Genomic DNA, 15,913 nt, shown 5'->3' with positions numbered 1-15,913 from the left:
TATATTCTTGAACATAGAGGGCAGTATTATAGCAGTTATATTCTTGTACATAGGGGCAGTATTATAGTAGTTATATTCTTGTACATAGAGGCAGTATTATAGTAGTTATATTCTTGTACATAGGGGCAGTATTATAGTAGTTATATTCTTGAACATAGAGGCAGTATTATAGTAGTTATATTCTTGTACATAGGGACAGTATTATAGTAGTTATATTCTTGTACATAGGGACAGTATTATAGTAGTTATATTCTTGTACATAGAGGCAGTATTATAGTAGTTATATTCTTGTACATAGGGGCAGTATTATAGTAGTTATATTCTTGTACATAGGGGCAGTATTATAGTAGTTATATTCTTGTACATAGGGGCAGTATTATAGTAGTTATATTCTTGTACATAGGGGAAGTATTATAGTAGTTATATTCTTGTACATAGAGGCAGTATTATAGTAGTTATATTCTTGAACATAGAGGGCAGTATTATAGTAGTTATATTCTTGTACATAGGAGCAGTATTATAGTAGTTATATTCTTGTACATAGGGGCAGTATTATAGTAGTTATATTCTTGAACATAGAGGGCAGTATTATAGTAGATTCTTGTATATAGGGGCAGTATTATAGTAGTTATATTCTTGTACATAGGGGCAGTATTATAGTAGTTATATTCTTGTACACGGGGGGCAGTATTATAGTAGTTATATTCTTGTACATAGGAGCAGTATTATAGTAGTTATATTCTTGTATATAGGGGGCAGTATTATAGTAGATATATTCTTGTACATAGGAGCAGTATTATAGTAGATATATTCTTGTATATAGGGGGCAGTATTATAGTAGTTATATTCTTGTACATAGGAGCAGTATTATAGTAGTTATATTCTTGTACATAGGGGCAGTATTATAGTAGTTATATTCTTGTACATAGGAGCAGTATTATAGTAGATATATTCTTGTACATAGGGGCAGTATTATAGTAGTTATATTCTTGTACATAGGGGCAGTATTATAGTAGTTATATTCTTGTACATAGGAGCAGTATTATAGTAGATATATTCTTGTATATAGGGGGCAGTATTATAGTAGTTATATTCTTGTACATAGGAGCAGTATTATAGTAGTTATATTCTTGTACATAGGGGCAGTATTATAGTAGTTATATTCTTGTACATAGGAGCAGTATTATAGTAGTTATATTCTTGTACATAGGGGCAGTATTATAGTAGTTATATTCTTGTACATAGGAGCAGTATTATAGTAGATATATTCTTGTATATAGGGGGCAGTATTATAGTAGTTATATTCTTGTACATAGGAGCAGTATTATAGTAGTTATATTCTTGTACATAGGAGCAGTATTATAGTAGTTATATTCTTGTACATAGGGGCAGTATTATAGTAGTTATATTCTTGTACATAGGAGCAGTATTATAGTAGATATATTCTTGTATATAGGGGGCAGTATTATAGTAGTTATATTCTTGTACATAGGAGCAGTATTATAGTAGTTATATTCTTGTACATAGGGGCAGTATTATAGTAGTTATATTCTTGTACATAGGAGCAGTATTATAGTAGTTATATTCTTGTACATAGGGGCAGTATTATAGTAGTTATATTCTTGTACATAGGAGCAGTATTATAGTAGATATATTCTTGTATATAGGGGGCAGTATTATAGTAGTTATATTCTTGTACATAGGAGCAGTATTATAGTAGTTATATTCTTGTACATAGGAGCAGTATTATAGTAGTTATATTCTTGTACATAGGGGCAGTATTATAGTAGTTATATTCTTGTACATAGGAGCAGTATTATAGTAGATATATTCTTGTATATAGGGGGCAGTATTATAGTAGTTATATTCTTGTACATAGGAGCAGTATTATAGTAGTTATATTCTTGTACATAGGGGCAGTATTATAGTAGTTATATTCTTGTACATAGGAGCAGTATTATAGTAGTTATATTCTTGTACATAGGGGCAGTATTATAGTAGTTATATTCTTGTACATAGGGGGCAGTATTATAGTAGTTATATTCTTGTACATAGGAGCAGTATTATGGTAGTTATATTCTTGTACATAGGGGTAGTATTATAGTAGTTATATTCTTGTACATAGGGGCAGTATTATAGTAGTTATATTCTTGTACATAGGAAGCAGTATTATAGTTGTCGTATTTTTGTACATAGGGCACCATACGTACAGTATATTGTAAATGTTTTTCCTGACGTGATCTGTTGGGGGATATTTAGGAACCCCCCCATACTAATATGATACTTAATGGGATGAAGTAGAGTGTTAGTTACTGCTTCTCATGTAAAACAATCTTCTGGTCTCTTGCGACTTTAATCATTTTATTTACAACTACTTAGAGTACAAGCAGGGCTGTAAAATAAAGGTTTATTTATGGAATGCATTTTCGATCCTGTATGAGGATCTTCATCAGGTTCTAGACGCACAGGAGTAGTAGTCCACGTTCTCTGCTTAAACGCAGTTTTGCCGTTGGAAACGGCGCTGTGACCATGAAAATCATCCCCCCCCTCCCTTCCTGTGCTGCTTGTTCACCTGCCATTAAAGATTTTTAGGAACGCTAAGTGACAAGCACCGTAGTGGCAAGAGGACGTGGTGACGGTCACAAGCCACTGGTAATGGGAGATTTTACAATGGAGGATAAGGGAAGGAGGAAACTCTCCATCTAGTTACACATTCCAGGCAATATAGAAAACTCCATTCTGTGAAAATTCACAGAAGTCAAGATTTTTCTTCCAAATCTTCACCAGTAGATGGCGCCTTTCCGCATACATCAGTGAGCGGTCGACCGCGGGCAGCAGCGCGGGGTACGAGGAAGGCGAGATGCTCACTGTACAAGTTAAGTAAACTTTAGCCCAAGCACCTGTATAAAGCGGATTTATTGCGGCCCTGGTGCAGTGTTTATTATTCATTACCGGACCCGGCGTAGTTTACGGAGGAATAAAGCCCAATATTATGACGGCACGAAAGCAATTACCCAATAAAGCCGCCGCCGCCGCGCAGCAGAAAGCACCTTGTTGTTTTCAATTAAGATGTAATTGTGTTTTCCTCACATTCGGGTGGAATCTGACTCCTCGTAAAGATTATACTAGCAGCGACGATGGGAGTCGCCATGATACAAAGCGGAGCCGGGAGAGTTTGTATCCGCTAATGAGCAGAGCGAGAGCGCCGAGCAGCGACAGAGATCAATGTCATGTACAGAACGCAATCATGTCCCCAGAGATGGAGTTCAGCGAGCGCCTCTGCAACCACATCCGTCTGCTACCTGACAAGCCCTTCCCGAAGCTGCTAAGTGATCCAGGGAGCCATAGCCATTAAGCCTTTATTAGCTCCACATGAATTAAATGCCATTTTAGTTTCAGCAGCTTTTAAAGGGTTAATGTGAACTGTAAATTCATGAATAACATGTAAAACCCTGGCAGTCCTGCAGGGGGCGCCACACAGTGACACATAGATCAGGATATATTCATGAGGTTAGAATCAAGCAGCGCCCCCAGTGGACAAATATAAAATGGCATCCATTCCTTTGGCTCCGACCAACAGTTTACCAGAAGACAATCCTACGCCCCCCACTCATCTGGGTAAGGGCGTTGTTCTCACCTGGGCAGAGCTGTGGGTTGCAATCCTGGAACTCCGTGGCAGACCCCATGCAGGGTTGACCGCCATTCCGAGGTTCTGGATTACTGCAAGTTCTTTTCCTGGATCGGAATCCCATTTCACAGTCCCGGGAGCAGGCGGACCACAATCCCCATGGACTCCAGCCCCCGCTGATGATACGAGCTGGCGTCTTACCGCTCCGCATCATGTCATCTACAAGAGCTGTAGAAAAATATGATATTTAGTGCAGGTTATTGTGCATAGAAGTGCCGCCTATCAGCGAACTACAACCGCCAGCATGCAGCCGTACGGAGGAGGATCTATTGCTACAAAGGTCAGACAATAAAACGTCCGCAACCGCTGCATCACTGCAAGGTCTACAACTTTCTGCACACAATCCTCTGTGTGCGAAATACAGCAGCGCAAGACTGTCTCCTGTCCGGAGATTGTAGAAGCAGCAGAGGCCGGACAAAGGATGGACAGAGGCCGCACAGAGGATGGACAGAGGCCGGACAATGGATGGACAGAGGCCGGTCAGAGGCCGGACAAAGGATGGACAGAGGCCGGACAAAGGATGGACAGAGGCCGGACAAAGGATGGACAGAGGCCGGACAAAGGATGGACAGAGGCCGGTCAGAGGCCGGACAAAGCATTGACAGAGGTCGGACAAAGGATGGACAGAGGCCGGACAAAGCATTGACAGAGGTCGGACAAAGGATGGACAGAGGCCGGACAAAGGATGGACAGAGGCCGGACAAAGGATGGACAGAGGCCGGACAAAGGATGGACAGAGGCCGGACAAAGCATGGACAGAGGCCGGACAAAGCATGGACAGAGGCCGGACAAAGCATTGACAGAGGCCGGACAAAGGATGGACAGAGGCCGGACAAAGGATGGACAGAGGCCGGACAAAGGATGGACAGAGGCCGGACAAAGGATGGACAGAGGCCGGACAAAGCATGGACAGAGGCCGGACAAAGCATGGACAGAGGCCGGACAAAGCATGGACAGAGGCCGGACAAAGCATGGACAGAGGCCGGACAAAGCATGGACAGAGGCCGGACAAAGCATGGACAGAGGCCGGACAAAGCATGGACAGAGGCCGGACAAAGCATGGACAGAGGCCGGACAAAGCATGGACAGAGGCCGGACAAAGCATGGACAGAAGCCGGACAAAGCATGGACAGAGGCCGGACAAAGCATGGACAGAGGCCGGACAAAGCATGGACAGAGGCCGGACAAAGGATGGACAGAGGCCGGACAAAGGATGGACAGAGGCCGGACAAAGGATGGACAGAGGCCGGACAAAGCATGGACAGAGGCCGGACAAAGCATTGACAGAGGCCGGACAAAGCATTGACAGAGGCCGGACAAAGCATTGACAGAGGCCGGACAAAGCATTGACAGAGGCCGGACAAAGCATGGACAGAGGCCGGACAAAGGATGGACAGAGGCCGGACAAAGGATGGACAGAGGCTGGACAAAGGATGGACAAAGGCCGAACAGAGGCCGGACAGAGGATGGACAGAGGCCGGACAGAGGATGGACAGAGGATGGACAGAGGATGGACAGAGGCCGGACAGAGGATGGACAGAGGCCGGACAGAGGATGGACAGAGGCCGGACAGAGGCTAGACAGAGCCCAGACAGAGGCTGCACAGAGGATGCACAGAGGCCAGACAAACACTGCACAGAGGAAGGACAGAGGCCACGCAGAGGATGGACAGAGGCCACACAGAGGCTGAACAAAGGGTGGACAGCGGCCGGACAATGGATGGACAGAGGCCGGACAATGGATGGACAGAGGCCGGACAATGGATGGACAGAGGCCGGACAATGGATGGACAGAGGCCGGACAAAGGATGGACGGAGGCCGGACAGAGGCCAGACAAAGGATGGACAGAAGATGGACAGAGGCTGGACAGAAGATGGACAGAGGACGAACACAGGATGGACAGAGGCCGGACAAAGGATGGACAGAGGCTGCACAGAAGATAGACAGAGGATGGACAGAGGCCACACAGTCATCTGTCTGAGATGGTTCAGTGACTCCGGCATGGAGCAAGGATTTGGACACGAGGACCCCGGGGGTCCCTTCCAACTCTAACATTCTAGGATTCTATCAGTGCAGAAAGGATCAGTCTGAAGCTGGAGAATTACCGGGACAAAGTGGGTCTAACCCTGATTTTAAAAATAGTGAAAGATTGAAACAACGTATATTGGAAAGTTGTAGAATTGTTGCTATTGTTCTGACCTTTCTGCCCAGGGCTCTGGATGAGCAGCATGTGAAGTGCTGATACCCGCAGTCAGAGGGATCGTTTATTAGACGCATAGCTGGAGATTATCATGTCACATAATAATGTCGAGTTTTCATGTATGGAAATGTGCACTGATGTCTTCCTATTAGTTCTTCCTTTCTGGGTTCAGTTTTACCTGATTTACTATTTGTTTTGTAGAACACTTCATGTATACAGCGATTGTGCGGTGAGGTTTCGCCTGTCCTGTTACATTCCTACTGGGATGCATCTATACAATCATAGTATGATAATAGATTAATATTTCGTGTACATCGCCCCGGACGCGGCTCTCATCTCGGGCTCCGCAGATCTCCTGCGGTGCGCTATGTGCGGATACTCACAGTCGGTCTCGCAGGCCGCCGATCCGTCATTTGGGCAGAATCGAGTCTCTGTTTTCTTTCTACCAAACTGAAGCTCGTGCGGGTCGGAGAGTTGAGCGCGACAAGTGTAGCGGAACCGCTGCTCCTGGCGAGCTCCGCCCTGTGTGATATTAACGGTCATCCATGGCGTCCAAGGAGTATTTCGGCGCACCTCAGGACACGCCTCCGAGTTACAGATCCGGAATTCCTGCAGGAAGAGGAACAAGGTACTGCGCATGATGTGACTGCGCCCCTCGAGCCACCACGCACCGTCCAGGATGCCGCAGTACAACCTATCGCAGTGCTAGGAACTGGCGCCATCGCTGCACGGAGAATCCTACTAATCCACCACGTCAGAGCTAAGCGAGTTCACTCCGTGACCGCCGCCATTACCTGAGCGCAGCCGGGGCAGGTGTTCCCGTTCTCACAGGTGCGCTGTCTGGAGTGAACACCTCCTCCACAGTCTGCGCTGCATTTGCTCCATGAACCCCATGAAGACCAGAATATTGGGACGGGGCAGGGACTGTTCTCATTGCAGAACCTGAGAGAGGAGACGAGAAGGAGGTGAATCCATGGAACGGAAAGAACAAAAGAAAACGACTCTGCGCTAAACCGATGAGATGGAAAACCGCCACCTGACTCCATCTCTACTGAGCATTATACCACATGCAGCATAACAGCCTGTTCTTAGTGAAATAATACATTTAATGGGTGCCAAGACTCTCCAGACAACGTTCGGCGACTTTCTGATTTATGTTTCACTCCGGCACCATTTGGAAGAACACGGCCTGCTGTAAGTGAATGCAAAAACACGTTCACTATCAGACAGCTGACTTCTTCCTGTTCTCATAGGAGCTCGTTACAATGTATCAGTGTACACTGTGTTCCAAATTATTATGCAAATGATATTTTTCTATGATTTTCCTAAATAGTCAGTACAAATGACAGTCAGTCTAATAAAAGTCATCACCGGTTAGAGTATACATCACATTTTATTGAAGAAACCTCCCAATGATAGCAGTATAATCTCCAAAATGAATAAAAACTCAAATTGCACTGTTCCAAATTATTAGGCACAGTAGAATTTCTAAACATTTGATCTGTTTTAAAGAACTGAAAATGCTCATTTGTGGAATGTGCAGCATTAGGAGGTCACATTCACTGAACAAAAAAGCTATTTAACTCCAAAACATCCTAACAGGCCAAGTTACATGCTATCATAGGAACCCTTCTGTGACATCACCATCACATTTCTTGCATCCATTGAACTTGGGAGTTTTTGGAGAGTTTCTGCTTGTATTTCTTTGCATGAAGTCAGAATCGCCCCCAGAGCTGCTGTTCTGATGTGACCGGCCTCCCACCCTCATAGATCTTTTGCTTGATGATACTCCAAAGGTTCTCTATAGGGTTGAGGTCAGTGGAAGATGGTGGCCACACTATGAGTTTATCTCCTTTTATGCCCATAGCAGTCAATGACTCGGAGGTATTCTTTGCAGCATGAGATAGTGCGTGGTCATGCATGAAGATGATTTTGCTCCTGAAGACACGTTTCTGCTTTTTATACCATGGAAGACAGCTGTCAGTCAGAAACTCTATATACTTTGCAGAGGTCATTTTCACACCTTCAGGAACCTTAAAGAGCCCTACCAGCTGTTTCCCCATGATTCCGGCCCAAAACATGACTCCTCCACCTCCTTGCTGAAGTCGCAGCCTTGTTGGGACATAGTGGCCATCCACCAACCATCCATCTGGACCATCCAGGGTTGCTCGACACTCATCAGTAAACAAGACTGTATGAAAAATAGTCGTCATGTATGTCTGGACCCACTGCTACAATTTCTGCTTGTGAACACTTTTTAGGGGTGGCCGAATAGTAGGTTTATGCACCACAGCAAGCCTCTGAAGGATCCTACACCATGAGGTTCGAGGGACTCCAGAGGCACCAGCAGCTTTAAATATCTGTTTGCTGGTTTGTAATGGCTTTTTAGCAGCTGCTCTCTTAATCCGATGAACTTGCCTGGCAGAAACCTTCCTCATTCTGCCTTTATCAGCACAAACATGTCTGTGCTCAGAATCAACCACAAATCTCTTCAGGGTATGTGCACACATAGTTTTTTGTCTCTGCGGATTTTGTAGAGAAAACCGCAGGAAATCCGCAGGACAAAGTGCTGCGGTTTTTCTGCGGTTTATCTGCGTTTTTTCTGCGGATTTGCCCTGCGGTTTTACACCTCATAATGGATGAGGTGTAAAACTGCAGCGTTTCTGCACCAAACAATTGACATGCTGCGTTTTGAAAACCGCAGCAAAACCGCGCGGAAAAATCCACAGCATGTGCACAGCTTTTTTTTATTTCCATAGGAAATAAAGGTACTGTACAACGCAGCAGAATCTGCTGCATTTCTGCAGAGCCAAAAACGCTGCGGAAACGCAGCAGAAACCGCAAAGTGTGCACATACCCTAACAGTCTGATGGTCACGTTTAAATTTTTGGGAAATATCTAATGTTTTCATCTCTTGACCAAGGCATTGCACTATTTGATGCTTTTCAGCAGCAGAGAGATCCTTTTTCTTTCCTAAATTCCTTGAAACCTGTGCCCTGCTTAATAATGTGGAACATCATTCTTAAGTAGTTTTCTTTTAATTGGGCTCACCTGGTAAACTAATTATCACAGGAATTTGAGATTGATTTCAGTGATCCAAAGAGCCCTGATACACAATACCATCTATGAGTTTATTTGAAAAACAAAAAATTACATCTTTATGACACTTAAATCCAATTTGCATAATAATTTGGAACGCAGTGTAGACAATCCTCTGTGAGCAGCAGTGCAATCTCTTACCTACAGTGGCATGTCAAAGTCTGTGCACCCCTGGTCAAAATTACTGCTGTGCACAATTAAGCAAATTGAAGATGAAATGATGACACATTTCCTTTGTATTTTAGGCAAAATATATATATTTTTTCATCTTTAATGTATTAAAAATTACAAAAAGGAAGATGAGCCAATGCCAAAGTTTTGGCAACCTTAGAGATTTGTGCGCTCAGATAACTTTGACCAAGGTTTCAGACCGTCATTAGCCTGTTAGGGTTATGGTTTGTTCACCGTCATCGTTAGGAAAGGCCAGGGGATGCAAATTTCTCAGCTTTATAAAAACCTCTACCCTGTGCTAAAAACCAGCAGCCATGGGATCTTCAAAGTAGCTGCCAAGCACTCTGAGAATGGTGGAGGCCACAAAGCAGGAGAAGGCCATAAGAAGAGAGCAAAGCATTTTTAAGTTGTCCTTTCCTCAGTTTGAAATATAATTAAGAAATGGCCGTTACCAGGAACAGTGGAGGTCAAAAAAAGGTCTGGAAGACCAAGCAAAATTTCAGTGAGAGCAGTTTGTAGGATTGCTAGATAGGAAAATCAGAACCCCTGTCTGACTGCAAAAGACCTTCAGAAAGATTTGTTAGACTCTGGAGTTGTGGTACATTGTCCAGATACCTGCACAGATAAGGCAACCTCTCCTGCATCCTCACCATAAAATTCAGCAACAGAAGTATGCAAAAGATCATTTAAAGAAGCCTGATGCATTTTGGAAACAAGACCTGTGGACCAATGAGGTTAAAATAGATCTCTGTGGCCACAAAGAACAAAGGTATGTGTGGAGAAAAAGGGCACAGACTTTCAGGAAAAGAACATCTCACCAACCATAAAGCATGGGGGCGGATCACTCACGCTTTGGGTTTGTGTTACAGCTAAATGGCACGGGGAACATTTCACAGGTAGAGGGAAGAATGGATTCAATGAAATTTTCACAAACTGTTGATGCAAACATAACACAATCTGTAAAAACCTGAAGGCAAAAAAAGGGAGAGGAAGAGGATGGCTGCTACAAATGGATAATGATCCTAAACACACGTCACAATCCACAGTAGACGACCGCAAGAAAAAGGTTTTACAATGGCCCTCACAGTCTCCTGATCTGAACATCACTGAAACATGGATTTTTGTGATAACGCACCGTAAAATCCTTTTCTCGGAGACGCTCATTGGGGGACACAGGTACTGTGGGTGTATGCTACTGCTGCCTGGAGGCTGGCACTAAGTGAAAAAAAGAGGTTAGCTCCTCCTCCGCCGTAAACACCCTCGCCCCGATTGCAGGCGGAAACCAGTTTGGTGCAAAAGCAGTAGGAGATCAAACAAAAATCAGACAACATCAACCTTAATGCAGGTAACATGTCTAGAAAATAACCACCCTAATCTCATACAGAGAGCATATTAATTAAATAAACAGAAGCCAATTTGGCTAATAGGGTGGGTGCTGTGTCCCCCAATGAGCGTCTCGGAGAAAGGGATTTTACGGTGAGTTATCACAAAAATCCATGTTTCTCCTTCGCTTCATTGGGGGACACAGATACTCTGGGACGTCCTAAAGCAGTCCCTGGGTGGGAAGTTGACTCACCGATCCAAGCTACATGCACCTCTTGTCTAAAGGTGCGCCACCGCTGCTTGGAGAATCCTCCTACTCAGGCTCACATCCGCTGAAGCCTGAGTATGGATATTGTAATGTTTAGTAAACGTGTGCAGGCTGGACCAGGTTGCTGCCTTGCAAACCTGTTCCGTCGAAGCCTGGTGCCGGAGCGCCCAAGAGGCGCCCACTGCCGAGCAGAGTGTGCTCTGATCCCTGCTGGAATCGGCACGCCTCTGATGCGGTAGGACTCATGAATAGCTAAACGAATCCATCTGGCTATGGTCGATATTGAGGCAGCGATTCCCTTCGTGCGACCTTCAGGGAGCCGTCCGTGACACTTATCTCCTGAGTGCTCTCACCAGGTCTAACGTACGCAAGGCCTTTTCCACATGGTGTACCGGTGCTGGACAAAAAGAGGGCAAGACAATATCCTCATTAATATGAAACGAGGAAACAACTTTTGGCAAAAAAGGAGGAGCTAGTCTAAGAACCACCTTGTCTTTGTGAAAGGTCAGAAACGGGTCTCGGCAAGATAGCGCTGCCAGCTCAGAGACCCACCTGATTGATGTTATAGCTACCAGGAACACCACCTTCCAGGAAAGGTATGACAGAGACATCCTGTAGCGGCTCAAATGGAGCTTCCTGCAGAACATTTAGGACTAGGTTAAGGTCCCAGGCGTCCATAGGTGCCTTATAGGGAGGTACCAAGTTGGTGACCCCCTGGATGAAAGCCTTTACCTGCAAGTTGGTAGCAATCCTGCGCTGAAAAAGTTAAGATAAAGCCGATATCTGTCTCCTGAGAGAACTGGGGGCCAAGCTCGAGTCTATGCCAGACTGGAGAAAAGCCAAGATATTAGGGATGGAGAATCTCAGTGGAGAACAACGGTTACCTCGACACCATGCAAAGAAAACCTTCCAGGTGTGGTGGTAAATTCGTGCTGAGGCAGGCTTCAGGGCGCTAACCATCGTAGCAACCACTTTGCACCCAAACCCCGCCTGCGTCAGAATCAAAGATTCAACGGCCAAGCCATCAAACACAGGGCCCCTGAGTTCGGGTGGCAGATCGGCCCCTGAGAAAGTAGATCTGGGTGCTCTGGCAGTCTCCATGGCACGTCGACGAGCAGCTGCACTAGATCTGCGTACCACGCCCGACGAGGCCAGTCTGGGACCAGCAGAATCACTGGCACCCCTTCTGCCTTGATCTTCTTGATGACCCCCGGAAGGAGTGGCAGCGGGGGAAATAGGTATGGGAGGCGAAAATGATTCCATGGCAGAACCAGCGCATCCATGGCGATTACCTGCGGGTCCCGGGACCGAGCGACAAATACGGACACCTTGGCGTTCACCCTGGAGGCCATCAGATCCACATCCGGTGTTCTCCACCGTTGGCAAATCTGCTGAAAGACCTCTGGATGTAGTGACCATTCCCCGGACGCAAGCCCCTGCCGTCTGAGGAAGTCTGCCGCCCAGTTCTCTACCCCCGGGATGTGGACCGCCGATATCACCGAGTGGTTCCTTTCGGCCCAGCGAAGCACGTGCCCTCCCTCGCGCATGGTTGCCCTGCTGCGGGTGCCCCCTTAGTGATTTATGTAAGCCACCGCCGTGACGTTGTCCGACTGAATCTGGACGGGGCGGCCTGCTAGAAGGTGATGAAATTGCTGCAGAGTCAGCCGGATCACCCGTATCTCCAACAAGTCTGATCTGCAAATAAAGTCCGTGGAGCCTCATTTAAGAGTCTCAAACACGGGACTAGCCAGATCTTCCTCTAGGGAAGGACACAGCCAAGGGGTGGCTCCTTTCGGAAACCACCATTACCACCATATTAAGTGGCCCTTTAAGTCAATATCCAGCTCTTTACGAGTTTACAGATATGACAAGGGAAATACCAAGGCCAGGTATCCATCCACAGACAGCTGTTTCAGGGTGTTGCCCCTCATCAGTGTGGAGTAGGATTCTGGCTAGGTGGGATCAATGCCTAGTACACCAACATCACGAAACAATCACTGACCTCAGGGAGACCAGTCAAAGAAAACACTGCGGTAGCCGGCAAAGGCGCTCAGTGAAATCCTAGGTGCAATGCTCCTTGGGAAATACGCATTGGCGGATTATAATGAGGTCAATTTGGGCAGTTGCCCCGGGCCCAGTGGGGTTAAGGGGCCCACAGCCCAGGCCAGTAAATTGCCCCATTATAATCCGCCACCGCACAGGGCCGGATTATAGGCAGGGCAGGCGGGGCTTCAGCCCCGGGGCCCCCACCACAAGAGCTTCTAAGGGGGCCCCCACCACATTCCTGCTGGCTGCTGCAATGGCACTCCATCTTCTCCCCACCTAAAAGTGAGTGACCGTGGGGGGCGGCATTATGTGCTCTGCTACCAGCAGCATCTACAAGTAGCGTGAACGCTGGTGCTGCTGGTAGCAGAGCAAAGGCTTGTGATGAGATCACAGGAGGTAAGGTGTCAGGGCCCCGATCATGTGACCCCTGTCTCCTCCCCTCCTGTGACCTCTATGTGGAGTGGGGCTCTGCGGGTGGAGGTCGGTGCTGGAGGCCCCATTATTCTCTATGTGGAGTGTGGCTCTGCGGGTGGAGGTCGGTGCTGGAGGCCCCATTATTCTCTATGTGGAGTGCGGCTCTGCGGGTGGAGGTCGGTGCTGGAGGCTCCATTATTCTCTATGTAGAGTGCGGCTCTGCGGGTGGAGGTCGGTGCTGGAGGCCCCATTATTCTCTATGTGGAGTGTGGCTCTGCGGGTGGAGGTCGGTGCTGGAGGCCCCATTATTCTCTATGTGGAGTGCGGCTCTGCGGGTGGAGGTCGGTGCTGGAGGCCCCATTATTCTCTATGTAGAGTGTGGCTCTGCGGGTGGAGGTCGGTGCTGGAGGCTCCATTATTCTCTATGTGGAGTGGGGCTCTGCGGGTGGAGGTCGGTGCTGGAGGCCCCATTATTCTCTATGTAGAGTGTGGCTCTGCGGGTGGAGGTCGGTGCTGGAGGCCCCATTATTCTCTATGTAGAGTGTGGCTCTGCGGGTGGAGGTCGGTGCTGGAGGCCCCATTATTCTCTATGTAGAGTGTGGCTCTGCGGGTGGAGGTCGGTGCTGGAGGCCCCATTATTCTCTATGTAGAGTGTGGCTCTGCGGGTGGAGGTCGGTGCTGGAGGCCCCATTATTCTCTATGTAGAGTGTGGCTCTGCGGGTGGAGGTCGGTGCTGGAGGCCCCATTATTCTCTATGTAGAGTGTGGCTCTACGATTCGTGACCCCCGTCACGTGACGAGGGGGGCCCACAGAGTCTGAACTGCCCCAGGCCCTGGCTACCCTTAATCCACCCCTGGAAATACGAATATGCAAATAATAACAAGTTGATCGGGAGACGTGCCTCCTGTGGTGACCACCGTCCCTGGGTCGTGTGGTGGCGAAAAAACGCTCCCCAGCCGAGGAGGCTGGCGTCTGTTGTGACCAACAGTCACTGATCTGGGGGAAAGGGTTTCCCCTGAAGGGAGGAACTGACCGTCCACCACTCTAGTGACGGTCTGACCTGAGAGGACAATCGGCACCGATGATCGAGCGTGAACGGGTTCTTGTCCCAGGATGACAAGAGGGTGTGCTGCAGGGGGCAAAGATGGAACTGGGCAAACGGGATCGCTTCCATCGAGGCCACCATTTTTCCTAGAATTCTCATGCAGAAACGGATGGTGTGAGGGACTGGTTGGCACAGTACTCGCACTCCCTGCCGGAGGGCCAGGGCATTGTCTCGAGGGAGAATTACCAACCCTCGGCAAGTGTCGAAGGTCATCCCTAAAAAGGAAATTCTCTGAGCTGGAACAAGAGATGACTTCTTTACATTGACCAACCACCCTAAGCAGGCAAGAGTATCTAGCGTGATGCTGACACTTTCCTTGCATGCCCGCCTTGAAAAGCCCTTGATCAAGAGGTCGTCTAAGTAGGGGAATACGACTATGCCCCGGGAGTGCAGAATGGCCATGGGGACTGCCATGACCTTTGTGAACACTCTGGGGGCAGTGGCTAGCCCGAAGGGCAGCGCTGCAAACTGAAAAGGTAGACCGTTGATGGGGAAGCGTAGAAACCTTTGATGCTGAGGGAAAATGGGGATATGTAGATAGGTGTCCTGGAAATCGATAGAGGCCAAGTACTCTCCCTGCCCCACTGCCGAAATGACTGAACGGAGAGACTCCATCCGGAAATGTCTGATCCTGATAAATTTGCTCAGGAGCTTTAGATCCAAAACGGGCCTGACAGTCCCGTCCTTTCTGGGGACTGCAAACAGATTGGAATAGAAGCCCTGAGTCTTCTCGTTTTCCGGTACCAGAATGATGACTCCGTTGTGGCTGAGTGAATCGATGGCTCCTAGTAGAGCCTTTGCCTGGAAATCCACTTTGGGAAGACGGGAAAGAAAAAATCGTCTTGGGGGTACCTGACAAATTCTATCTTGTACCCTGGACACCAGCTCTCTCACCCATGTGTCAAGTGCGACATTGAGCCAGGCGTGGTGAAACCGGAGTAGGCGGCCGCCTACCTTGCTGACACCGCCTGACAAATGCCCCGAGTCATTTGGCTGAAGATCTTTGGGACCTGGATCCTCTTGACCTGGACTGGTTAGTACGCATCCTCCCCAATGGGTTGGCTCTATATGAGATCTGTCGGTCCCTATTCTGGTTGGGGCGCCCTGACGCGGCGGAATTAGCTGCCGTAGTCCACCCGGGGTTGCGAAGCGCCTGAAACCGGTGACGAAACCTTTTGTTGAGGAAGAAAACCGCTCTTGCCTCCTGTGGAGTCGGAGATGAGCTGATCTAACTTCTCTTCGAACAGGCAGCCACAGTGGTATGGTAGCGCTGTCAAGGACTTTTTTGAGGCTGAATCGGCGCGCCATGTCCTTAACCATAGTGCTCTCCTAATGGAGATTGCATTTGCGGCCGCAAGTGTCACGCAGTTGGCCGCATCTAAAGATGCATTGATCAAGTAGTCCCCCGCCATAGCTATCTGATTTGTGATGTCCGATACTTCCGCTGGTAGGTCTATGTCCTGCAAGGCTCTATTCAATGATTCTGACCAAGAGACCATGGCCTTGGCTACCCACGTTGCTGCGAACGAGGGAGAGAGGGCTGATCCTGATGCCTCAAACACTGAGCGAGCCAAGTTCTCTATGAGACGATCAGTGGGA

General features: G+C 47.6%; 1 protein-coding gene across 5 annotated transcripts in view; it reads right to left on the bottom strand.

Moving 5' to 3' along the window:
- SEMA5B (semaphorin 5B) overlaps positions 1–15,913 on the bottom strand; it is a 241,460-nt gene that overhangs the window by 28,710 nt on the left and 196,837 nt on the right. For all 5 annotated transcript variants that reach the window (XM_073545278.1, XM_073545282.1, XM_073545279.1 and 2 more), the window contains 3 exons: positions 6,683–6,830; positions 6,272–6,497; positions 3,638–3,856 (listed from right to left, as the gene is read on the bottom strand). In XM_073545278.1, the coding sequence (XP_073401379.1) occupies positions 3,638–3,856; positions 6,272–6,497; positions 6,683–6,830 (593 nt within the window). The remainder of the gene's footprint in view (positions 1–3,637; positions 3,857–6,271; positions 6,498–6,682; positions 6,831–15,913) is intronic.

The sequence above is a fragment of the Dendrobates tinctorius genome, unplaced genomic scaffold (assembly GCF_039654945.1).
Source record: "Dendrobates tinctorius isolate UK_male_01 unplaced genomic scaffold, ASM3965494v1 ptg000143l, whole genome shotgun sequence".
In the NCBI taxonomy this organism is placed as follows: Eukaryota; Metazoa; Chordata; class Amphibia; order Anura; family Dendrobatidae; genus Dendrobates; species Dendrobates tinctorius.
Note: the sequence above shows the minus strand (reverse complement) of the source record. Positions and strands in the feature narration are given on the sequence as shown.